The sequence below is a fragment of the Numida meleagris genome, chromosome 20 (genome assembly GCF_002078875.1).
Source record: "Numida meleagris isolate 19003 breed g44 Domestic line chromosome 20, NumMel1.0, whole genome shotgun sequence".
In the NCBI taxonomy this organism is placed as follows: Eukaryota; Metazoa; Chordata; class Aves; order Galliformes; family Numididae; genus Numida; species Numida meleagris.
The window spans coordinates 1,579,335-1,605,913 of NC_034428.1; the positions used below are offsets into that span (position 1 = coordinate 1,579,335).

Below are 26,579 nucleotides of genomic sequence, written 5' to 3' on the forward strand. Positions count from 1 at the left end.
AAGCAGAAATAAAATCTTTAAAACTAAAACCAAGCTGTATGAAGATTGCTCTTTGCAGGAATACTTTTAAGTGGTGGACAACGTTCTCATCAGTTAAATGGTAAAATGTAGATTACAGCTTTCAAGCAGATTAAAATTGTATTAGCAGTAAATAACTTTTCAGCTCATTTCCCCAGGCAACAGTTCTGAGGGTCCGGCAGTTCTTGCCTGCACACTGTACAGCATGCAGCAAGCAGCTCATGCTTGCCTATGGTTCTTCAAGCTGCCCACCATGGGAACCAATACCTGCCCATGGTGCCCCTGCCCTGAAGGCTTTCTGGAAGGAGAAAATCACGGCAGCCCTGACAGACCCAGTCTGTGGCTCCCATCTTCAGGCTTCAGTTGCTGATGTGACCCAAATCTCAAAGGCACGGAGCAGTCACTAGACCTGGTGAGGTCACTTCCCCACAACAACCAGGCACACAGCACATTTTGGCCTTCCAAACCTTTGCATTCTGTTATCAGCCTTCTGAATTACTGTATCTGCTGAGAACTCAGTCACAAAACAATTCTGCCTTAGCCTCTTATCTTCATACCTGTTTGGAGGAGGCATACATGTTGAAGGAAATATTTATTTCTTTGTATAGAGATATTTATTTCCTTGTATACACTCAAGTAGATCTCAGAAGACAAAAGGAACTCTCTCTAAACTTGCTCCCGAGAGTCACTGACAGGGAAAAGTACTGAAAAATATTAATAACTTTGTGCAGTAGCACAACAAACAGACGCTGCCGTGGAGTGTGGCATTTTATCATGTTGAATGACAGAATGAGAACATCTTTTTTCTCTCCAGACTTTGTGCACAGCCAACTTGTCCTATAGCTTTGACCATGCAGCAGCAGCAGCAGCTTTGACAGGAAGAAGTTTAACGTCCTCAGTTTTAGTTTAAATTTGACTGCACTTAATGGCACTCATCATGATGCATAAGATGCTGGGCAGAGTAACAGTGACCCACCGATGCAATGGGTTCTTAAAGGACAGTGAGCCCCATTTCCAGATGGAGATCTCTAAAAATTTAGAAAACTGGGAAAATGCAGGATGCTGAGGCTGCTGAAGAGCACAAAGGTAGGAGAACATTCCAACAGTTTTTGCAGTAGCTCCAGACTTGGAAAAGAAACATGGAATCTGCTTTTGCCCTGATAACTTTGCATTAACCACACAGAACACCTCTACACTAGAAGTTATATATTAAAACATTATTGTGTTGCAGATCCTTTTCAGAACAGAATGTCTTCACAGGGGTAAAATAAGTAATAAAACAAGCAGAACAATGCCAGCTGAAGTCCCTCTCCTCTCCCAGTTCCTGAGCCAAAGAGCTATTCCAGTGGAAGAGTGGAGTATTTAGTTATCCTAATTCTCACCATACCTCAGTTTGCCATGTGTAAAACAGATGACAGCAATTTTATACCTTAAAGCATCATTCATGTTCTGAAGCCTGTGAGATGCTCTCAACTAGTTTTATACACTGTACTGTACCTAACCCAAGTGAAATAATACTAGGAGTAGGTTTTACTTCCCATCTGCTTTACATGCAATACTGCCACGAGCTTTCCGACAGCACCTCGTGGCACTGCAGCTTTCCCTGGCACCTCACACAAACCTACAACCACCCCACAGGCAAACATATTTTTTATCCTATGAATGGGAATAGGTAGAGTTTCCCATGGCACTTTCACTACCTTTGAGTGAGGTTGGCCTTTTGAAGAGGATCAACCCTGTGGGCTGACTACAGCCTGCTTTGCATTCACAAACTCGACATAAAAGAGCATCCTGGTAACAACATGTAGCAGCTGCTTTTGCTCTGAAATGTGATTTTAATCTGAATTTTAATTTGAAATGAAAAACAAGAAAATCTAACTTTATGTAACTTTTCACGTTTGGTGAAGCTTATAGATCCAAAGTAAATGGTTTCATTCAAGATTCTCTGGTCATCTCTAGTTTAGATTTTTACTACAAAGCCCTGTTGCATGTTGGATCTACCTTCAGATTTCATTGAGGATGTGACAAAAACCAGTCTTTTCAAGTATGTCCTCACTGGAGATCGAAAAATCTGCATAATCTCGAACCAAAACCCAACAGTGCTAAGAAGAGGGTTCAACAGGCATTAGCTCAGGTCTCATCACATCCTAAGCATTAGTGTTGTCCTACAAATATCACAGAGATGCTTGAAGTTTTAATTCACACAGGGATTTGGTGCAAATAGGTCTCTAGCATACATATCTCTACGTAGCACTGCTGAATTGCATGCAGCAGCACTGTTCTTAGCGATGCTCTGCACCCAACATGCCTGCTCTGCCATGTGCACCCCAGGGCCTAGTTTTGTTCACCATGGAGCTGAGCATCCCTAAAGGTGACCAAACTCCTTCTCTTTTAAGGGCAGCCTGTGCTCCCAACAACCCAGCAAATTTAGTCTGCCCTCACTATCCACAGGCCATGGTTTGTTCCCTCTTGGTAATAAATTATTAATGTTCCCCTATACACATCTGTTACTCAAATCACCAGCTAAATAATATATGAATAAATGAAGAGATTCCTCTTAGGGGAGAGAACTGTGGGGGACTAAACTTTGAATGATGTGCTACAGCAGCATGCATCAAAGCTTTACTATCAGGTTTGACCCCAGCTGGGTTTTATTTTTTAAAAAGGGCTAGAACTAAACTCTCATGAACACGAATGGCTAAACAGCAGCTTGCCCAGGAAACACATGGAGGGAATACAGAGAAAGAATGAAACCTTAAATGGAGTAACCTGGTAGAAGCAAAGGCTATCAAAGGTCTTCACTATTTTTTATCATTCTTAACTGTGGCTGAAGTCCACAAATGAATTGTGAATTTTCATTAGGAATACATTAACAGCTCCCACTAACAAATATGATATTCTGGTTCAAAATAACTGATGCAATTTGAAAATACAAAGCCTGAAAATTAAACCAAAGTTGAAAAATGTGGCTGTTCAAGGAAGCTTCTGAGTCCACCCTGATTTTCCATAATTCTAAACTTATTCTAAAGACACTGACAGTCCTTGACAACATTCACCTAGTCAAACCAACCACACAGGTATGCCCAGTAAAAGCCTAAACATCGTCATTCTTAGCAGTTCATTATGAGACATCATGCATTTATAAACACATGTGCAAATAATTTATAGTTCCTGTTATGCAGAGATCTTACTGCTGCTTCAGGCAAGAAGAATCCGCATTAAATTATATCTGCAAATCTGTATTTCAAAACAATGCACTTGGAAAATGCAGAAAGTGAATACTACACTGCATTAGTCTGCATCTTTACATAAGACAGCCCTGAGGTTTATCCCTGAAACAGTCAATTAAAGCTTGTTAGACCAAAATTTGAATGAATCTGAAATGAACCAAAATTTCCCTAACAGATCAAAGGATGAAGAAAGCGTCCTTATGTCATAAAGGGAAGGTAAGGGAAATTAGTTTCATTCTTACACGCCTCATACGATTACACTAAAACAAATACTTGTGAATAATACTGGCTACATTGATTCCTTGGGCACGGTCTCTGGTGCCTCATCAGATATTTATCTGATCAGTGGAAAGCACGTTGAATTCCCTACCAGCATCATACAGATAAGCAATTTTTCTTTCTTCCTCCGTGTAGGTAAGTTGATCTTGGCAGCACTTCTTCTCAGTTTCACCCCATTGATGCATTAAGAGCTTCACTGCGCTTACAGATCCAGCAAGTCAGTCTAAGTCCACTTACTATATGCAGTGTCTTCATGTCCTGTCCTTTTCTTGAGATGCAGATTCTGTCCCCTGACGTACACCAAACAAGTTGAACTGTTCCCTTTTAGAAGTTTGTGACAACAACCAGTGCACCACAATTCCAATTTCCCCCAGCTGACACAAGCAGTCCTGTAGCAGAATGGATGCAGAGAAAGGGCAGCTTCCTTCCTCTCAGAAATCTTCTTGACAACATTTCTACAAGGAAATTATTTCCTACCAGCAGTTACATGTATTCACAAATTTGATAACCTTCTTTAGCACACTGAGTGGGCGTCGCTGTAGAAATCCACATGTGACTGTTCCACGAGTTGTTTTTTTTTGTTTTGTTTTTAAACTTTTTTTATCAGTCTCAGTCATTAAAACATGGCAAAACATAATAATGAAGTAAGAATACTTCTACTGCAGAATTTCCCATGTACATGCTCATTCTTCTGTCCATTTTCAGCACTCCTATGCCATCACATGACTCACTCAAACCTCGAGGTAATCTGCATAGCTTGGATGTTACATGAAATCAGTTAACAAGTTTTACTGAGAAGTGAACACAAAACTGCACGCAGCACTATTAGTCAAGTTACCCAGACTCAGGGTAGGAAATACAATCAGGGTCTAAACCAGATTGTAAAGAACCCAGCACAGGCTCTTTGGAGATATTTATCAGAAAAATCACTCTGATACCAAAATTATATTTATGAGCCATCACGGCTATGGTACACAGTGCAAAGAACACAGGCTTTATCCCTATCCTACTTGTCTGTAAGTTGTCTGTGGAATCTAATATCTGGTATTCGGACTATCAAAAAAACCTCTCTGACTGGAGGATTAATTTTAAGAATTGCAATAACACTGTGGCAAATGGATGCTAGAAGAGTAGGAAACGTTATATAAAGCCCATAGAGAGAAGAAAACACAAAAATAGAACAGTTGTTCTGGAAAAATGTCCCTAAGGTCACTTTTTGTGGACACAGAAAGAACACAGTGCTACAACCTGCAAAACAGTAAGTGCATGCTCAGCAGAGCTTGGAATAAACTCCCATCTCCTCATCTTATATTTTCTGAGGACTTGGTATTGCACAGCACCTGAATGCCTGCAGGTGCTTTTAACAGCTAGATGTATTCCATGTGTTAGCTGTAATTTACTTGTCAGTCATTTACTTGACTAATTATCTACTTAAAATTGCTCATCACACACAATATCTGAAACGTTATAACCATCATTAAAAATGCGATAGAATTATCCTTAAGCAGTAGATCATCCTCTATGCAAATATGCTTTGGCACAAAACATACAATTGAAATACCCACATATAGAGCCATAAAAACACAACACTGGAGAATAAATGTATGATTTAAACAGCTGATAGTGGCATAAATGAACGATGTAACCTAGCCAAAGATGAGTGACTACACAATCAAAAATGATCAGCATAATCTACAAGAGCAAAACTACCGTATAATCACTGAGAGAATGCAGGTACATCAGAACTCTGTGCGTCAATTAGCACAACATTTTCTATTCCAGATAATGATTAATGACATTATGAAGTGGTATGTAAAGAATAGTGCACTGCATGGTGGTGTAGTCCCTCTAATTTAAAAGCCAGCGTTCCTTCTGTCAGCGAAGTCTGCAAGGTACACTTCCATGTCTGTAGCTAATGAAACTGCTCTGTAGGTAAACAAATTTCACACAGTTGTGTATTGCTGTATCTTCAGCATTACTATTTCCCTGAAGCAGTTCATATTTCATTTCCAGTAAGTGGAATGGATTTTCATTTACTTAAGTCTTTCTATTCATCAGGATACTGTGGCCATAATTAATAAAACATGCCTACTTAGAGATAAAAGAGCTTTTGAATGACAGTGTGATGATAAGATTTTAACAAAATATTATCCTCTAAACAGTCACTGACAGCTGAATTAATAACTCTGGACAAGCGAGAAGAAGAGTAATCTGATGTTATAAGAGTACAACTGAAAAATAACCATACCCAAAAGCACAAGTATAATTTACCCTCTAGCTAAAATAATCAGAGTATATGGCAAAAAGAATAAATCCACCTACTGTGCTTCTGTGGTGTCCTTCCTAAATCCATTGTCTTCTAGAGATAATATTTCTTTTTTCCCAATTGCCTCAAATAGAATGTAAAAATACTCAGCATTTTCCCTCCGTCATGCTCCCTCTTCTGCAAGTCTCTCTGTTTGTGTGAGAAGGCAGTTTAAATTTCATCCCATTTGTTAGCTCAGCCACTGAGGAATCTCTGTCACTTTTCGGATGGTACAAGCTACTTACTGTAGATAACACCCGAGGAAATGTAGGAGAGAGAAAAAGATTTCATCTGAACTGCTTTTTGCTGGAACAATTAACTCTTCACTGTCTGATATCTCCTTCCTTCAGTTGACACAGAAGTGTCAGCTCCTCCTTGGCAACCGGAAATTCTTTATGGCAGCTGTTTAATGCTCACGCTCCTTCTTTTTTAGATTTTCTCTACTCTTCTCTTCCACTTCTTATCAAGGGACTCCAGTCAGACACCACCACAGCCATGGCTGCTCACAGCCATTAGGTGTCCCCTTTCAATTATGCTGAAGTGACTAAGGATCACAAATTCCACAAACTTTCTAACTTTACTCTGATTCTTAGTCACTAAAAGCTAAAAATTCAATTCTATTTGAGAGATTTATTCTTCAGGTAAAGTTTTTAAAGCCTCTAATCCCAACAGCAAAAATAATCCAATGAAGTTATCTGCAACAAAAACTAACCTGTCTCTAGAAAAAAAAGCTGATGCACTTGTCTACCACCTTTATCAAAAAACTCTCAAGTTTTTGAACAAGTACCACTTCTGTTCCTTTGCAGTGAATTTTCACTCATGTAAAAACGGAAGATTTTGCTCTCCCTTTCTCAGTCACCCAGGAGAGCACTCCCAAGAATTGCAAGAAAAACAAAACAAGAGCACGTTTGTGAGTAAACCTCTCTCCTCATTAAAGGTAGCATTCGTATTCTTCAGCAACACTAGCTGCACCAATTCTTCAGAAAGCTGCCTTTCTCAAAAAGATCTCTTCTGCTGTACTGGCTTGACATTACTGAACCTAAAGCATTCAAAGAAACAACACGGTTCCCCATTGTTGCAAGTAAGATTCGCTTCACTAGCTAACGTAGTTAAAGAATCCTGGATCCACATGGGATGTGGCAGTGACCAAACAAAGCAGTTCCTCACAGTTACCTACAGAAAACTACTATGAGCTGCTTCAGAAGAAAACCAGCCAGAAAGTTTTCTGTTCTCCCAAGAAACAAAGTATTTAACCTCAGATCTAATTTGCAAGATAAGATTCCGATACGAACAAAGATAAAAGGAAAATTACTGGTTTTAGATGTAAGACTTTTAAATGTTTGAAGATGTAAGCAATATCTAAAGCCAGGCAGGTTTCACATTATCACAAAGATAGGCATGGCTTGGATATTAAAAAGCCAATTACCCAACTCTAAATGCAAACCAAAGCCAGGCAATAGACCGTGTTTTCAGACACAATGTCTAAGACTAGTTTGGCTGTATCTGCATTCAGTGACTTCTAGGGTGATTAAATTTACCTTAGCTACCAGCAGATACAAATTATTCACTTGCAAGAAAATGTAGGAGGGAGAGATTTCATTTACAGTGTTTACAAGAATGGCATCCTTTTGTGAGCTGCCTGAAATTGACAGATTTAATGGTCGTATCTTAAGAACTTCCCACAGATAATGCCAGTGTAGTGGAGCTTTGTTAAGGAACACTGCATTTTTCCCCAATCTTCAACAAACACACAAGCTAAGATTTCATCCAAATGAATGAAAAGAATACATTTTTTCCCCTCACAGCGTTATAGAGATTTGGTTTTTGATCGTTCCAGCACAGCTTTGCTCAATCCAGAACTCAGTTCACTCCCTCTAAACATACTGCACATCTTCCAACCATCTATTATTTTTTATATTTCATGAGTTTCTAAAAATCCAACTATAAAGAAGTATAACGACTCTGCTACCATACACTCACATCCACTAAAAACTTCTATTCTGCCTTGCAGCTAGCAGCAGCTTTGAGGCAACGTAGCAAGCTGTTCCCTACTCCATAACCAGCAGTGACTCTCGCTTCTCTCACTACGTTAGCCCTTCATAGCTTGCAAGTCTACAGCTGATTCCTTTTGCAGCACTGTAAGCAGGTAAGTGTAAATCCGGGAATAAAATGATACATATGCAAGCATAAGTAACTTTCCATTCAGGTAAACCATGTAACTCTTCCTTTAGCTGCTAGTAGATAAGAAATTCTTGGGATCTGAAGTGCCTCAAAGTGAAGCTAGGATTGGTTTCTCGTTTGGACTGCCATTTTTGCATTCTTTCTACTCACCAGTCACTAGTTTCACCATTGGAAACCTCATTTTACTAACCACAAAGAATTCACAACTATTACTTCTAATTATACAACTTAAATATAAAAATTAAATCAACTTCTTCAGAAATAGGAGAAGATCACGGATAGTTCACACCAGACTCAGAAGTTTCCAATCTTTTCTACTGTTGTTACAAAAGTATCAATTTTTATGCACACAATGGAGAAATGGATTTCTTTTTCTTCGCTTCTGCTATCATTTCAGGAATCAAAGAGATCTAGATACACTCGTCAGAACTCCTGCTAAGGTGGCATACAATAATCACTATACAGGCAGAATGAAAGTTCTAACAACAGCTGGCAAATAGTCTTACACGACAGCTCCTCAGAAGCTGTGTACATACAGGCACACACACACAGCGCACTCTTCTGCGATTTCTTTTTCACAAGAAGTTTGTGCAGTGCTGCTCATATATTGCAGAACCACCACATTTATGCATCGTTATCTCCTGCTGTACTGTTTGATATGAACTGCGTAGCAACCATGGAAATGGCATATATACCCTCTTGTTCAAAGTCTTTTTCCCTCTTTTAGTGGGGTTTGTGCTCAAGATGCCAGCTTAGCGGGCGTACTTCCATGCAGGAGATGGCAATAACGATACACACAGACTGCCCGATCAGCAGCACTCTCCTTGCATTCCCTGGTATGTGTGTGTAAACAGTCCTACTGACTCTCCTGAGTTGTCCCACTTTCTTTACAGGCTTACAAAATATTTACATGCAGCAAGAGATATTTCAGAGGGAGCGAGAAAGTGATAATATCATTGAGGATGGAGATTTTGGACAGGCAACTTGGTAACATTCAGGTGATCTAGTTTTACAATCCATGTTCAAACATAAAGCCCTTTCTTAGCACCAACACATCAAGAATTGAACATGGTTATGGCTTTGCCTCAACAAACAACTCCACTTCTTCAACAAGTAATATATAAATAAATCTATTAACATCTCAGTAGTAGCTCAGATCAGACAGGATTGTGCTCTGCTAGCAAATTGATCAGGTTCACATTCTAAGCCTAGGGTAAAGAGGGGTTTAGTCACTCTCCTAAAGCAAAAAGTAGCTCCCCCCCTTTTACTACAGCTGAATGACTTCAGTAGTGCCCAGGAAAGAAAGGCAAGGCCAAGCTGCAATATTCCTACTGACAACGGAGAACAAGCAAGAAACCAGACCTCTGCTTTACGTACCTTTATGGCTCCTGTTGCTATTTCTGCTGGTTTCACTTACCTGCACAAAGCTCACAAAGTAAGGCTGTTACCAGGTCAAAGGATGTCTGAACTGGAGACAGAAAACTGAAGACTTCTGCTCCATTGCAGGTGTCAAATTCAATAGTATTTAGACTCCTAGCTGCCAACAAATTTCAGTGGGAATGTCTGTGCCTAAATGGAAGACAGGAGACTAACCACCTTTCTGCGTCTTGGCACAGTGACTCTAAGAACTACACTGCGATAATCGAGTAAAGCAGGCAAGCAAAAACTCCAGTCAAACAAAAACAGGAAAGAAATTCATCTAGAACGCTTGATAGATTCACCAATGATTCAACAGAAAACTGTTTGGGATGTGAAGGCTTAAAAAGCTCATTTGATCCAAGCTAATAGTCTCATGGAAACAAATATAAATTCCTCAAAGACAACTGAAGGGAGTATATGAAATACACCTGCTGAAAGATGAAGCACCAATATTCAGCAGTCAAAACGAAATGCAAAGACTGCATGCTGAGCTAAAAGTCTTCCTGGTACCTTCTGTCATGTCTGATTTGCAAAACTCTGTCCGACATCAGCCGTAGTAGCGGATTGATGGCTAAAAGGAAGGCCACCGCTGCCCTCTAGCGTTAAACTACGGTCAGATATGACCTTCCGAAACGCCGAACGCTTGAGGAACAGAACTAGCTGCCGATAGATAGTACAAGATGCTTTCTCCTTAACTACATGGTACATTACATAAACGCAACAATCTCTTACAATTCTGTCACGTCTTAATGGGAGATAAAACAGCTCAAAGAATGAATTTCTTCAAAGGATTTTCTTCTTAAGAATTCAAGAATGCTATATGAGCATGGTCAACAAAATTTGTCCTTCTTCACACACTGAAAATTGATTTTGTTCTGCTATTTCCATTTCATCGGTCCTCAGATCCACTTCAGACCAACACCTCAGGAGAATATACATCGGTCTGTGATCTCTCAAACAAAACATCTGCCTGCTCTGAGATGACCTGCCACATTCTAAAGGTCCATTAGGAAGCACTAATGCCTAACCACAGAGCACTTCTAGGCTGATGAGCAAGGATTCAGCTCATCCAGGATAACTGCAGAAAGCAACCTGTCTGTTGTGCAGGAGTAGCAGATCCCATTTACAATCAAAATAAGATGGAAAACAGCAGAGGAAGTGAAGTTGCCAAAAACAGTCAAACAATAAGTTAGTGACAGAGTCAGAACTACCCTTAGATATCCTCAGGCTCTTGTCTTTATTCCAGCTGTCAATAGACTCATGATCGCTTTAAATCAGTCAGCTGACATCGCAGCAAAGGAGACAATCGTGCATTCTGCAAGCCTCACTTGTTCATTTATGCCTCTGCAGCACAAAGTAGAATAAATGGCAGCTTGCCATGAGCATTACACTGTAGCCTCCGTTCAAGAAGGAAAAGAAGTGTTGAAAATCATTTTTTAAGTTGAGAAAACACAAATACTTGGTGTTAGAATTTTCTAGTATCCACCATCTACATTGTACCAAATCAAGGAGATTGCCAGGTTTAAACTGAATCACTGGGAATAAACAATGTATCTTTTCAGATATTATTCAAACTGCATCAACAGAAAAGGAACAATTTTTTGGTCACTTACTAACACAAGCAAAACTAGTAGAACCATAGCATCAGTTCACATTTCATTCTCAACTGATGGGCAGTATCACAGCAGTATATCTTCAATCAAAGCCACTTTCAAGCAGCTGATGCCAATTAACATAATCTCACTTTTGTCTGCTCAACTAAATTGATATGCCTGAGATTTCGACAGCAGAAGCATTGACCACAAACAGGCAGCATGTTAGAGCCACACGTTGAAGGCCATCTTAAGTACATCTTCAGGCTAATCTGATGTACCGTGTACCTAAGCAAACAGGATTTTGCATGTCTGTGCACAGCACTCTTTCATCAGTTTAGAAGGAAAAACTGAGTCCAGACATGCAAGAACATATTTTAAAAATAGAGGATTAGTGAATTTTCCATGTATCTCCTTGATTTTGGAATTTCCCAATGGCACTACAATCTTGAATCACTAATGTAAAGCAAGATTACATGCAAGTTAAATGCATTCCACTCAGATTTACTTTTTACACAGTGATCATACTCCTCATCTATACACAGCCTACACAGAGAAGGAGAGTTCTGATTCTGAAAGAAGTAATAAGCTTTGAAAACTGTTCTTGTATCAACTGATAAGACAAATCAGAAAACCACAGACGAATGCCAAGAGTTTCAGGCCATCTAAGATTAATAAGCATTGTTCAGAAGTAGACTGTAGGTAGCTGTGATACTACAGGACCAAGTTATCAAATGAGGAGAATTTACATAACCGTATAGATTCATAACAAGTAGGGATCTAACTCTCTAGCCCAGTCCTTCCCAAATTTTCTTGCAGATACACTCACTCAAATTAGAAAGCTGAAGGTGTCAACATTTGAAAGCTTAAGCTTGATAAAGCTGAAATGTCATTTTTGAAAGCACCGGATACCCGACCAAGACAACAAACAGTTGAAAAGCAGTAATATCACTCCTGAACAGTTTCTTTAGAATGTACTGTAATACCAAGGTGAAATAAGAGAAAAGCTGTCGCTGCAATACATGGCATTTAAACTGAGTCATATAAAGAGTTAATTAGAGAGATAAGATGAGAACAAACTCAAGTGGGTGTTCTGAACAAGTCTGCCACGGGATTCCTGAGCAGGAGACCAGCTTTTGTTTGGGTTCAGACCCACTTGCACTGGAATGCTGGAAGGGCTGCACAGGCACAATAAAGACTTTCTCTCCCTCCAGCTATTTCTGCCATCTCTTTGCACTTTGTCCTACATACACACTCTGACAGAGCTTTATGTACAGAATTATATAAAGCACAGTTCTTGTTCAAAAGGCACTTTAATACAACTTAATACAACTTCTTTTTAATACAACTATAATACAAATATATTCAACTCCATTCATGCTAGAAAAAGCTATAGATATCATTTTGAACAGTGAGCCAGCAGAAATTAATCTTGCAATTGCTGGAAATTGGGCCAGAAGTATGAAATTAGTTCCTGTGAGAGCCCAGCTAAAAAAGCATTGTCTTACTTCCTGACTGTCAGCAGTAAAAGAAAATATTTCAAGAAAATAAGTCCTGTGTTGAATACATTAAGTACTAGTTAGAGTCTTGGGCTACATCAACTGTCTTTTCAATGCAACAAGCCCTCTTCTCCTTCTTCAGATCCATCCTATAGCACAAATTCATCTGCCACAGACATCAGTTACACAATTCCCTTCCTCCTACTCAATCTCCAATCAACACCTGATGTGTAGAATCACATCTGTAATCTCCAGAGCTTCCTAAGATAAGAACTCATTTTCCTCTGAGCAAACTGTCAACACTCAAAAACGACCAAAAGCCAACAATAGTTATTCTCTGAGCTCTGCATCTTAGATCGGTTCAGACAGACTCATGGCACAGAGCCACAACCTGAGGCAGTATAAATCCCTCCTCCCCAAATCAACTTCAAGGATTTTCCAGAAGCACTTGAATCAAGGAACAAAAGCTGCAATCACTTTTGACAGTCTAGTCCTATGATGCTAATTCACATTATAAAAGTATCTAGCCCAAAATGTTTTGCTTTGAGAAAGAGCTTGGGTTCTCCTCGTTCTTCCTACGGCCTTCAGAACTACATTCTACCACAATTCCTCCTCATTTTCCCAGCATTCAGCGTTCTCTCTGGAATTCATCTGTTAAAAATTAAGGAATAAAATATTTAGGAGTACCTGGTGCTGCTGAATAAACGATTCTGGTTGAAAGCCAAAAATCGTTGATAGGCAACTATACCAGTGTCATTCACAGAAAAGAATAATGCTACATTCTAAATGAAGTTACAGTGCTGCCATCACTTTAAAGAAAAATTACTTTGACAAGAGAAATATTTTTCCCCTCACAAAAGCTTCAGCATAACTTACTGCCCTTTAAAAGAAACACAGCACTCAGATACACACATTTGCTCTATCAAAACTGCACAGACTCTGTCTATAAGCTGTTCTTTCCCCTACAGTCTGCAAAGGCACCAAGGTTACAATACTTTGGTAAAATCACATCATCTGCAGTTTCAAAAGCAGATGGGCACATATCTCCAAAGGTGATTACTGATCTTTGAAAACATTAACCCTCATGCATTCAGCAAACCAACATTTCAAACATTCCCTACCACAAGGGATCAGCTGAAGATTCGAAGGAATCATATGCATGTTTCCTATAAAATGCCTATTCCACTTAAGCCACAAGTCTGACAATGATTCAGAGCCAGTTTGTTACTGACACAAGCCCACAGTGTTTGAAGACCTGGTAAATAAGAGGACAGCTCTCCTTCAAATCTACCTGTGAATTTTGTCACATCCCAGTGTATTGCTACACCATTATTATTTACAGCCACAAAAGACAGTGCCTCAAGATTCTAATCAGCACGTTAGGTGGAAGTATTATTTATATTTTACGTTAAATCTGGAATGGAAGCACTTGAATAGGTGGGGAAACTGACATCTCAAAAACACTCCATTTATTCAAGTATAAATGTCACCATTTACATGAAGATACAAGGCTGCCTAGCGAATCTTGGAAAATGCTGATAACATTACAGTCAATCTGTTTGTTACCATGCAGTGAAAGGTTCCATAACACAACTCACAGTGTAGCAGGTACTTCTAAGCCTTGTATATACCACCAGCTCCTGCACACTACTGGAACATGTCAAACACAGGCCAGAGTACTGGCATCTTGTTTTTCTATACTTCAGTTAAGTCCTCTTCATCACGTGAACTATACAACAAAATTTAGAAATTCAGCCCCCTAATTTACAAGCACAATTCCCTCAAACAAATTTACAGAAACTTAGAAGTTAAATGTGAAATCTCAATACCATAAAAGAAACTGGGAGTAAAACAAATATTTTCAATACCAAACTATTCGATGGAAGAACCTTTCACTTACCTACTGTGATGATGTTTGCAGAGAGGAAATGGAAACAGCTTTCATTATGGAGCATGAGCTCTTCCCTTTGTGTTAAATCTCCTGCTATAGATTTGGGAGAAGGCAGAGCCATCTCAAGCTTTCAGAGCAACCTCACAACACTGCTTGCTCTTTCAGTTGAGTAATAAAAATCCACAAAAAAATTGGAAAAAAAAAATTCAGAGGATCTTGCTGACTTATTCAAGAAATCACAGCATGTGCCTTCTCTGGAATTCCAATTTCAGGAGATCGTCCTGGTTTAATTCTGCAGACACATATTCCACACATTGAAGAGTAAACGTTACAGTATCAGTGCAGACAGAGAATTACCACTGAGCTCAGCCTTGGTAGAATGGATGTGATGGTCCTTCCCAGCATCACACGAGTTTAAATTACTCTGCGTATCTTTCCAGGATCTCTAGCATGCCACAAACCTGGAGAAGACAAGATTTTTTAATAATGGAATTTGCTATAACTGTTCATTATACAAGATTTATTGCAGCAACATAGTTGGATTACATACATACATAATGGACCAACTTCAGCAGCTGTTTATCACCAGATAGCTCCTTGCATAAGAGAAGGTGCTGACACCTCCTTCCCTCACCCTGGTATTTTCTATAATCATAGAAAATTATGCTGTTGCAGTACCTTCTCCAGAAATCAAACTACTCTTGCTAGGTTTCATTACGCACACATATGTATTTACAAAAATATACACACACACAATTTATACATACATACTGAGACATTTTTCAGGATAAGTAACAAAGAAATCCCCAAAGCGCAGCTGGGGTTTTGATGCTGGTTATTCATTCAGTGCTGCTTCCTGCCCTTTACAGCTCTCTCTTCTCTTACACGCTGTCAAATGCCTACTTACTTGCACCTCTTCAGTCATTGCCTAGCATTCTCCTCTCCTTTCCCCACCTTTCTCTTGCCCACTGGCTACAGAAGACTCACCTTTTCAAAATTTTCAGACAGGTAACTTCCTCTGAAAAAAGAGGTCAAAGGCTCACTCCAAAAACACCAATCACACAAGGCAGAAACCTGGGATCCTTCCTTATGCTGGTAACTGTATGAATCTATGGGTGTCTTCTTCAGTGTTTAATTACAAGTTGAGCTCTGAAACATTGCCCAAACATGTTTTGTTGTGAAAGCACAGATCCAGTTTGACGTTATTTTAGAAGAGACGGGGCAATGAGGCATCATTATTAACTTACAGTGTGTAGAAATTGGTGGAGGGAAAGCTTTGCAGAAAAAGATGGTCAAAGAGATGTCCCTGCCAGTTTGAAGTACCTCTCTTCTTGTCTTTGGTCCCTCATTCAGCATCTTTGGGAACTCACTTTCTCCCTATGACCATCTTTTCACCACGCCCCACCTCCTCCGTTCTCTCATCAGAAACTCCTCTTCTGAGAGGAAACGTGGCAGTCAATGAAGTGAGATCCATACACTGAGCCAAATGCATAGCAACTTCATATATGGAACAATAATGATTAGCAATACTGACACTGTGAAAATCCACTATTGTCAAAATCACTTATTTCCACATTTAAATGGGAAGTATCTTGAAGAGTATCCTACAGTTCCAAAATAATTTTGGGCATAATCAGCAGGTGAAATTCATTTGGCAAAGAACGTTAGCTACAAAGCACAGCTGGAAACCAAAACAACACTGTGTTTGCAGCATTGATCCTACTTAAAGCAGAAGCTTGTCCTACCCCCTGAGGGCCCCTCAGACCTGAATAATTCCAGGATCTGAAATTAATTTATTACTTGAAGTAGAAATGGCATATGACACACATCATAAGAGTTAATGATCCTATAACCACAGGCCCTTAAAAGGATTAAAATTCAGGAGAAGTATTTTTTGTTAATGGCTTCTGTAGAAACATCAAATATGCCGAAGCTAACACACAAGTTATTACACTCCATTAATGGCACTATCTTATCTAGTATTGATGTCATTAAAGCACACAAATGTTATAACAATACAGCAGCTGTTCTCTGACAGTGAGCACTTTTTTAAGACTAAAACTTCACATTATTACATTTGATGTGGTTGCTATTCCCATACATTGCTTATATTCTGCAGTTACGCACATTTTTGCTGAAGACAGAAAAATCACTGAGACAGAGCACAGACCAGCAAAGTTCTTAACACGCGATCCTGCCTTGTCCACTCCTACAGTTTCTCCTTGTACTCAGCCTTTGTTTTGGAAGGTAACAGATTTTCCTTGCCTAACTTACCCATCCCACTCAATAAGTATCTTCAGAATTTCCTGAGCTATACAAAACACACAAGAAAGGTAGATTCATTACAGGGAAGAAGTGAAGTAGCTATAGTTAAGTGGATAAATGTAGACAAATACTCTTTAAATTTCCTTTCATTCCACCTGTCCTTGGATTTACAATTAGTTAGAAGAGCGCTAAGACTTAAGTCTTTTGAACTTCAGGACAAGACCAAAACCAGAAATTAGAAGGTAACTCAGGAGTTAAATCAGCAGGGGACACAACAAGTATCCACTGAAAAAACCAAAGAGCACTCACCTGCATTTCTGAAGTTACCCCACTGCATTCACAGAGCAAGTACTTCTACAGGTGACAGACACTTCCTCACAGCAAGTATCTGCTTTGGCCACTTGGGCACATTTCCATGAGAGTGAGGAAGACTTAACAGGAACAGATATTTCTGCTGGTATATACTGGCATCATTTCAGTGAAAGCAATCAAGCTACAATACATTATATGAGGATGTAGCTCATTGAACATTTTGATGCCTTGAGTCATGCCAAATTCATATTCTTTACTCTCTTCTGATCTGAAAGTGAAACTACTGTGAGTCAGCTGATCATAAAATGTTTTCCTGCAAAAGATGCTCTTTCTTCACTCCATTACACCCTTTAGACTTCTGTCCATGTCCTCAGAAATTTCCCCCCAACACCACCACTTCAGAATACCTGGTTTGATTTTGGGTTTGTGTTTTTGTTCTGATTTTTTTTTCCCTCTAAAGAAAAAGCCAAACCCAGCCCCAAAATAGCAAGCTGCATGTCCCCATAAGTCCTAGGCAGCCAACAGAAAAGCACACAATTCATCCTTAAATACAACAGGAAGCAAACTGGTATCTCAAAACAAGAGTCAGTAGACAGACTTCATGGGAAAGTAAATGAAAGACTGACTTGGCTTCTCTAGAAAATTTCTTGTGACAAACATATGATGAAAAGCACTGGTTACATTCACTGAGAATACTTCACCTCCGTTATGCCAGGAAACACTCTGGTCTCTGAGACCAGCACAGCTCAATGACAAAAGTCACAAAACACTCAAAAGAGACCCAATTGTATCTGGTGAGACTACATGAAGAAGACAAACTTACAGTGCAGTTTGAGAACCCTACCCTAAGTATTGTGTCAGATTTCTTACTTCCTTAAACAACAGGACCTTGATCCTAGAGGCAGGACAGATATCACTCAGGGACAAAAAGCACTCTGCATATAACGTCATCAATCCTTCAGCCAGCTTTATATCAATGTAGTAGTTGAAGTTTAACCCCCAAAAGATGTACTTTTGTGCTCAGAAAAGTATCACATGGTACCAGCTAGAACTCAGAAGAGCTCTAATATCTTCCCAGAACAAATTCACCGATTATGGAGATGAAATGTAGAAAAACTAAGCCATCACTTCAACCTCAAGAGTTTGATCAAAAGCAGATCAAAAGATCTCATTATCTTATCAAATGGGGGGGGGAAAAAAAGTAAAACATTAAAATCTGAGACTTGAGGTTTGCTTTTAAACTCTACTGCAGTACCACTATGACATGCTGTTCATTTTAAAGAATGTAACTTCATTCACTGAGCAATTCCATTTGAGATAACTTGCACGCCCAGGCAAGTTCCTTCACATCCAAAGCAACTGCAAAAGGAAAGAAGTCTGTTTCAGTATTATGGAACAAGGGGGTAAGCCCACACCTTAGGGTGTGATACAGCATTCTTTTTCGCAAGGGACAGAGCATGCACAGAACAGAACAAACTGGCATGAGGTACAAAGCTCTCTGGCAAAAAATAAAGCAGTTAAAAGATATAAGAGGGAGCAGAGAAAAGGCCATATAGAAAAAGGGACGCTGCAATATTTTCCTGGCATCTTGATGAACTCACCTTATACCCAAAACACAGCCATTCCACTTAAAAGGAACACTTAACATTTGTCAGCTTTTTTTTTTTCCTCCTTAAAGCTTGAATTACAGGAGCACATGCAGAAGAGCCCTGCATTTTTGACGAATGATGTAATTGGATATTCCTCATACAAGTAAGGAGACTTATTATTAAAGCCAAAAAATATTTATTCCAGATTTATATTGACACTGTCATGTGATTATAGCATTTACTTTACAAAGCTAAACTTAAAATTGCAACAATTTCTCTAAGATATGTAGGGGATAGACTTATTTGTGTTCTCTCCTATTTATTCAGAGCTGCCCAAAGAAATTGTTTCACAGTCTTTACTTGCTGCTAACCAGTTCCCAAATCGACCTGAAATGACAAAGGAAGCAGCACACAGCAGCTGCTAAGGAACATTTGCATCTCTTATCAGCACAGAAAAGCTGAAATCTTTTACTAGAAAACCAAAGAGAACTAATTGTTGATGATCTATATCTCATCCAATAGCTTGGCTCAGAAGTACTTTGAAACTGCAAGTTTCACACTACATATCACAAAGGAAAAAAAAAAAAAACACAGAGAGGGAATAGGGAGAGGGAGATCTCCCTGTTAGGAGACAGGCAGGAAGCTACTGCTGGGAAGATTAAGCTTTTATTGCACATGGGAATTTGTGAGTCATATTAAAAGAGGAGAAACATTATGGGCTCTGATGCCATTTATGTTCAAGAGATTTATCATACTGATAACAGTAATACTCCTAATTATGTTAGCAGTCTTGGTCACTCTCTAGAAGCCCCACAGTTTTTCATTTTTTCAACCTCATCTAAAGAGAAAGGACTTTCTTTAAAGAACATATACAACTTCTAATCAGCCTGCTTTGGTTCTGTACACCAGTTCACTGCTGTACTAATTGACCTCTTAAATATTAAGGAATAACTTGTGCTGGAGGAGGTAGAAAGGAGGCAGCAATAACTGATCTATATTTAAGTACCGTGTATGACAAATTGGGTCAGCATTTAATTCTCACAGTTGGCAATTCAAAATTCATTTCCAATAAATACTCCTAGAATAGAGTTGATAAAACATTGTCCTGTGTCCACTTTCCGAATGCCACTGCCCATAGAGATCATCTTTCAGGCATTTATGAAAGCTCGGTAGAAGGTTATTTTGGACATCAGCCTGGGCAAAGGGTTTCATCAGGTTTGCACAGTTGACAGCATTTTCATTCACCACATTAAGGAACCTGAACAGAATCAAAAGTATGGTCTCTTTTCAAGCAGGTCTTTCTTTGCAGCACCCTACTACAAAACAGAAATCAAGATGGTGAAAGTGACTGTTTTATTTGTAAACTGCAAACGAGAAAAACATACTCACACTTGGACGCTTAAAGGGTAGGACTTTTTTTTTCCCCACCAAACGCCCAAACTCATTTCTTTAATAAATGAAATTCATTCATTATCAGGAAAGGGTCTAGGAACTACTCAATCCATTCTCAATCCTCCATTTTGAGAAACAGCAGCAACATGAACAAACCCTGACTAATGAACTGCCACAAGGTAGCAAGCCTTTAGCACCTCAGCCAATAAACCACCAAGTGCAGCTCTGCCTTGTTCACCACTTCACCATGGACTTTAGCACTTTGTTAGTCAATAAATGACATTACACCCGCAACTGCTTGTCTCATTCTGTATCTCTCTGAACTCATAGAAAAGGAATAAAGAAATAGGATAGGATACTACATACAGTAGAAGGTAACAGAAATACTGAGTGATTTAACTAAGGATCATCCAACAGCAGTCATAGAACACAAGCTCTCTACCTAAAGCCACCAGCACCAAATCCAGTAAGTGGTTTCCAAGTGGCCATTACAAAAACAGTAAATCATGTCTTTACTAAAGATTCATTCCAAGCCTGTCTGGCCACTTCAGCCATCTCACAACCTATCTTACACTGTTTTGTGTACGGGGTGAGGTCTGAAGGAGAGAATTGGAGAGACGGGAGCTTCTTTTAAGTTACATTATAGTGACTAGTCCTGCAAGGAGGAGGCATCCACTTAACATTAGATTCAATACAAAAAGTAGTATTGCAGGTTTCTGCATAAGGCCCTTGGCAAACACCACCTAGAAGAGATGGGAACTGCATGCTTTCTGCAGCACTTACAATCTCTCCCACGAATATTAACATACAAAGCTCCTTCAACTTCCCACTTGATTTCCCTCTTAATTTCTGAGGCAGTCCAGAGCTCCATGACAGCTACGCAGATGTAAGAAGATTCTCCAGGAGCCATCCCTTAATTAAATGGAAACAAGTGAGGCTGCGACAAATAATAAAAATGCAGGGCCAGATCAGAAACATGGACACAAAATGCATGCTGTATTTCTGCCTCAAATAGAGCTGAAAACCTTATTTGGCTAACATTTCAAGTCCGTGGATGAGGGGAAGCTGCCCTTCTAAAATGAATTCAGCGGTTATTTCAACAACTCAACTCCTCCTTGCTTGAAATCCAGCCTCGGATGGAGCAAATTTTGAGTTCTTACAAATCACACCCAAAAACCTATAGGCTAGTTTCAGTTAGTTACAGGCTTAGCAACACAACTCTGACATAGCTCTTCTTGTTAACAGGACCCAAAGCAATTTGCTAAAAAAGTCTATGTTAGTGTGGCCATTTTGCACCCGAGGAAGTTGTTTGTGACACGAAGCCTGAAACATCATCTTCCCATCCAGAACCCTATCCATCTCCCTATCCTCTTTATTTTCTCATGTCCTAGGTTAAAACTTAAACATTTTGGTTCAATTCATATTTGGAAAAATGAAAACAAAATTCAAGTGTGGGGTTCAGCTACCACTGTTCCTTTGTGAGCTATTATGCCTCGCACAGCACAACATAAACCAAGATTCTAAATAATACCGAAGCATTAGCTCTGCTTGATTGGAGGACTACAAGAATTTGTCAATAATGTAGTCACTCACATGCAGTCTGCCAAATGGCAGTGTACAGAAGATAACAGGAAAGGAAGTCAGAACTTTGCCTAAGCATGCGTGAAGATTTGTCACAGCCTGCAGTTTTACAAGTACCTAGCCCAAGTCTTTACTGTGTACTTATGTGTGCTGAAGGCAAGTGCTCCACCCCCAACAAAACAGACAGATTACACAATGAATAAAAAAAGTCTGGAAATTCCCTACAGATTTAAAGTCTGGGTTCTAAGCAGTAACATGGACCTTGAATCAGATCCTTTTAAAGGGAGGGTTCTCCACTTCCGCAAATAGATTTTATGTCTATCTTAGCTACAGAAAGAACTAATTGTTCTCAACTAGAAAGTACTATAACAAGCTTCCAGACTTCAATAGTTTCCTTTAAAAACAGTAGGGAAGGATGAAATTAGAATTCCAGCTATTTTTTATATTATTATATGACTTGATAAGAATATTGCAATAAACCCCTTTGAATCATTACAAGAAAAATAGAGCTCTACTGTGCCTATGGAAACAAAGTGCACAGGGGCAAAGTTTATTTTCTAGGCAGAATAACCCAAAAAGCCAGAACCCTTCTTAATCCAAACACTGAAAAGAATTAATAGCTGTTTTGTGCTGGCCTTCTAGCCATGTTGCCCACCCCAAATGCAGAAGTCAACCCACTGCTAGCATATACTGTGACATTAACTTCTTCCATTTAGTTTCAGGTACAGCCACAGACAAAATAAACCAACTTAAAAAATTAAGAAAGCCAAATAAAGAATTTTCAAAGCAATCCAGCCAAGATTACCCTTGTGTCAACACTCTTACCAATACACACTTCTACTGTCTGCATTCAATTTATACTGTACACAGAAAACAAAAATGCACAGAAACCAAAGTTTTATGTAACACATAAGAAATAGAAGGATGCTGCAAATACAAAGTAAATTCAGCTACCCCATTAAACCTGCTTAGAAGAAATCAAACAGTACACATAAGGCTCCCTAAGGATTTGAGGAGTTTTCCCATTCAGCTGTCTGCCTGCACATTAATCAGCCATGTACCTTCTTGGAGCATGACAAACGTGTTGCAGTAAATTCAGATGATCCTTACTAACTGGGAGACTCTCTTTACTGAAAAATCTCTTCAGCCCCATCCTATTTCCCTCACAAATGTACTTACATAGTCACTTTCCCAGCTCTGGACAAACTAATAGAACTAACAGGAACAAATTCCAGTGACATTCACTTACAAGTTGGCCCCTTTTAATTATATTTAGGACTATGTTCTGTATATTTAATTTTAAAAGCAGAGTATATACTGCAGCAAACAATATAATCATATTAAGCTGCAAGAAGAGTACCCTTCCAGTGTTCTGAAGTGGAATACAGAACTTAGAACGATGCATACACTCCGTATCCTCCATTCCTAACCACATTTTTTTATAAGAAGAATTTCAGTCTTACCTTGGCAGTTACAATTTGTTAACACTATCAACAATCTCACACAGTGGGAAGGACTACCTGCAGCAACATTCATTCAAATGCTCCCTCAGACAATTTAGGATAAGTGCGGAGCAGCTTTTAATTCAGCCTTATCTACAGAAACGCTGAATGCCACATAAGAAGAAATAAAGTCTTTTCAGATTAATGTAAAAAGAGTCTGGCCATACACTATGAAGTTTTCATGTTTACAAAGCCAGAACAAAAATAAACCAAAAGCAAGGAATAACTGAAAACAAGTACAGTGGTCTTGAGGGCATAAATTTCATAGGTTTTATACAAATTTACAGGCAAGACATGTCATGAGTTTGTTGCACTTACTTGCAATGATAAGGCATGAGTTAATAAACAGTTCACGTAGTTTGCAGTCCTAAAGGACTTGTGGCTCCATAGGATGAGAATCTCCAGGAATTACAATCAAGGCTAAATTACATTTCCAGGACTAACAGAAGGATGAGACAAATGAGCAGAAAAAATCTCAGAATAAACTTCTCCTGGTTTTAGGCAGGAAGACACATGGCAGGCAAGCAATCACAAAGATTGATTCTTTGGGTGAAAAAGAACCAAAATACAACGCAGTACAGGACAAAACTAGATCTGGTAAAGTATTCTGCTCATTAAATTAAATAGAAAACTGGATTATCAGTGCAAATTTATCTATGTCAGGTCATGGTGTCTAGTCTATACAGACAACCTTCAGTGCTCAGAAGCAGATAATCTAAAACCAGTAGCCCTCCTACTGAACAGCTCAAAAATGATCAGGCAGCTATTTGCCTGTTCTTCACACACTGGTGTTGAGGTTATGGCAAGGCAGTCTTGGTGAGGATGCGGTCACTAGGATAGCACGCAATCCTTCCTGTGCTTGGATGACCAGTATATCTCATCCGCAGTCGCCGACCTTCCTTCACAAACCTTCTGTCCTTCAGTTGGTCTAAACTGTTCCTTCATACATAACAGTCCCTTCTCAGCAGGCTAAAAAGAGTTTTCTCCAGATAACATTTTTCTCCACTCAGTAAGAACAGAAAATGTCATTTAAAAGACAAAACTTCAACCACTTTCCTTTAAACAACAGCTCAATAGCACAAAGTTAACTTTGAGCTATATGAGCTATCTGCAAAGTTAACTTCGAGCTATATTCCAAAGACAGCATGAATTTCCCAGCCCAAGCATACCATAGCCAGCAGTGACCCTTGCTCTACTTCGATTTTATTATTTAGGAGTAGAACCCACCTGTATCATGAAACAAAACATGTTTCTAGAGCTTATCACCATCAGGATTTGGGGTATGCTTAAGATCTACATCTAAACATTGCAGCCTGAGGCATTTACAGCACACACATCACCAGCAGCACGGCCATCCTTATTATTTGCCACATGCCTGCAATGCTAACTCACTTTCTCATACCAGAAAATAACTGAAAATTCCTTGTCCACAGCCCAAACCAATGACAAAAGAAATCCAGATCACGGACACCCTTTCAACAGGTCACATGCACCTTTCCAAGTCAAGATCCACTACCTCCTCCATCACAGAATCAGAGAGGTTATATTACCTTCTGGTATTTTATTTAAATATCTAAAGTTTATTTTAAAATCAAATTCTCTTATTCAAGTCAGTTTTAATTTTGTCTCCTCATTCCTGTAAGAGGAGCTCAATGCTCAGGTTTTCATTTTGGAATGAACGTGTCAGTCTCTTGCATTGAAGAGAGCAGTCCAGTTAGAGAAGTCTGAACTGCTCATTTAAAATGCCTTCATCCCTACAAGCTCAGAAAATCTAGTCAGAAAGTCCTAGTTTAGGACTAAGAGAACTCCAAATTCCTATACATTTTCATGAACAAGAGAAAGCATGACCAAAATAAAACAAGCACTAGACATGGTGCTCTTTCTAGTCTTTCTCTCTCTCTTCAAAAAGAGGAAAGCACAAGAAGCAACAAACTCTGTTGCAATCGTAAAGCTATATATGTTCCTGTGGTAGCATATCATTAAATTTGCTCCTAATTTTAAGAGTGAGCATAAGTGTTAAAAGCACACCAGAACAATTCCTGATACAGAGGCAGAAATCGAAGCAAAACAAGCAAACAACAACAAACCTTTGTCTCTCCTCTCTGGACAGTGCAGTCAATCTGTCCCAACTTCTCTGCATGGTGCATCGGAACTTCCATGAGCATGACAAAAAAAATTAAAAAAAAAAATGGAGGGGAGGGAACTGCAAAACCTGAGAGTGAAGGCTCCTCCCCTGCAATTTACATGTTGAGGGCTCTCAGCTAACTGATCACAAAGCAGCTCTTACAGCCCTGATTCAAACAGTTCAGCTCCAGGGTAACAAGTTCAAAGTAGGAGGAGGCAAAAGGAGTCAGAGGGTGGTAACAATCTCCAACAGACACTTAGCTGCTTTTATATCTGCAGAACCTGTTCTTCAGGTTGGAAACTGAAACATCTGCTTATTGCTGCATTTGAAAGCTGGGCTCCAAACCTCTTCTATAATACTAGCAGGTCTGCAGTGGTAAAACCATACTTAATAACACACAGACATGCAACAAGTGGGAGGGAAAGTTAATCATTACTGTGCGGTGCGTTTGTTTTACATTTTGGACTTCCTTGTGTTAATGACAGTGAAGCAAGTCACTCCCTTATCGGGTCTGTTATAAGGAAGAGCAGAGAAGCGTGCAATGGAAACAAAGTCTGCACAGAAATTTCTATCCCACAAAAGGATGTGAAGATCTTAGGGGAAATAGAGGAGGCAAGAAATGAGCTGAATGTCCACATTTGAATTAGTGACTAAACATTAAGGAATATACAAATATACATACACCTTTGCTTGTATGGATTTAAGAAACTTCAAATGATGCTTTGCTTATTGCAGCAGTTACTCATTTTTCCTAATACAGGAAAATACTGCAGACACTGTTTGCTAAACAACCAAACAGGAATCATCCTACACAGAGGTAAATTTCTTCCTGATGTTGCAATAACAATTAACTGCCCCAAAGCATATTAGAGCAGCTACAACATGGATATGGAACAATTTCCTTTTTTCACAAGAGCACTCAGGAGCGTAACTTTTAGAATAGAACAGAATCCATTCAATTTGTCAAGAACAGTCATGAGCTCAGACATTAAACACATTTTAACAGTTCTGAGAAAAGAGTCTTGGCAGCCCAGGACCCTAGGTGATGATAAGGAATAGTTAATGTGTGAACTCAAAAATGAGTAAATAATTAACGAAATGACCTCATAAAACTTTGGAGCTAGGAACAGATTGAATGGACACAAAACCAAAGCAATTACCATAAATCAATTAAAACTGCTGACAGTTTGGATTTTCAAGTGTTACCAAGGTTGGTTTGGGTTCTCCGTGGCAAAAACTGCCATTTCCCAAGAAGCAGGAATAGGCTCCATCACCCACAATCTCCCCCAAACAGTAAGTTTATTTTCTCCTTACAGCTGCTGGATACACCTTGACTACACCATTTATTTTAAAGCTCCGCTATTATTTACCACAATAGCAATTATTTAAGGAAAGAAAA

The 26,579-nt window shown here is 39.2% G+C and overlaps 1 protein-coding gene across 8 annotated transcripts in view; it reads right to left on the minus strand.

Annotated features, from left to right (window-relative positions):
- The window catches only part of PLCH2 (phospholipase C eta 2), an 82,369-nt gene that overhangs the window by 54,641 nt on the left and 1,149 nt on the right, over window positions 1-26,579 (minus strand). For 3 of the 8 annotated variants that reach the window (XM_021417553.1, XM_021417552.1, XM_021417551.1), the window contains exon 3: window positions 14,424-14,875. In XM_021417553.1, coding sequence (XP_021273228.1) covers window positions 14,424-14,535 — 112 coding nt within the window. In that variant the 5' untranslated portion in view covers window positions 14,536-14,875. Of the gene's footprint in view, window positions 1-14,423; window positions 14,876-16,988; window positions 17,260-25,142; window positions 26,551-26,579 lie in introns of those variants that run through there. The other 5 variants (XM_021417554.1, XM_021417550.1, XM_021417555.1 and 2 more) reach the window with 5 other exon arrangements.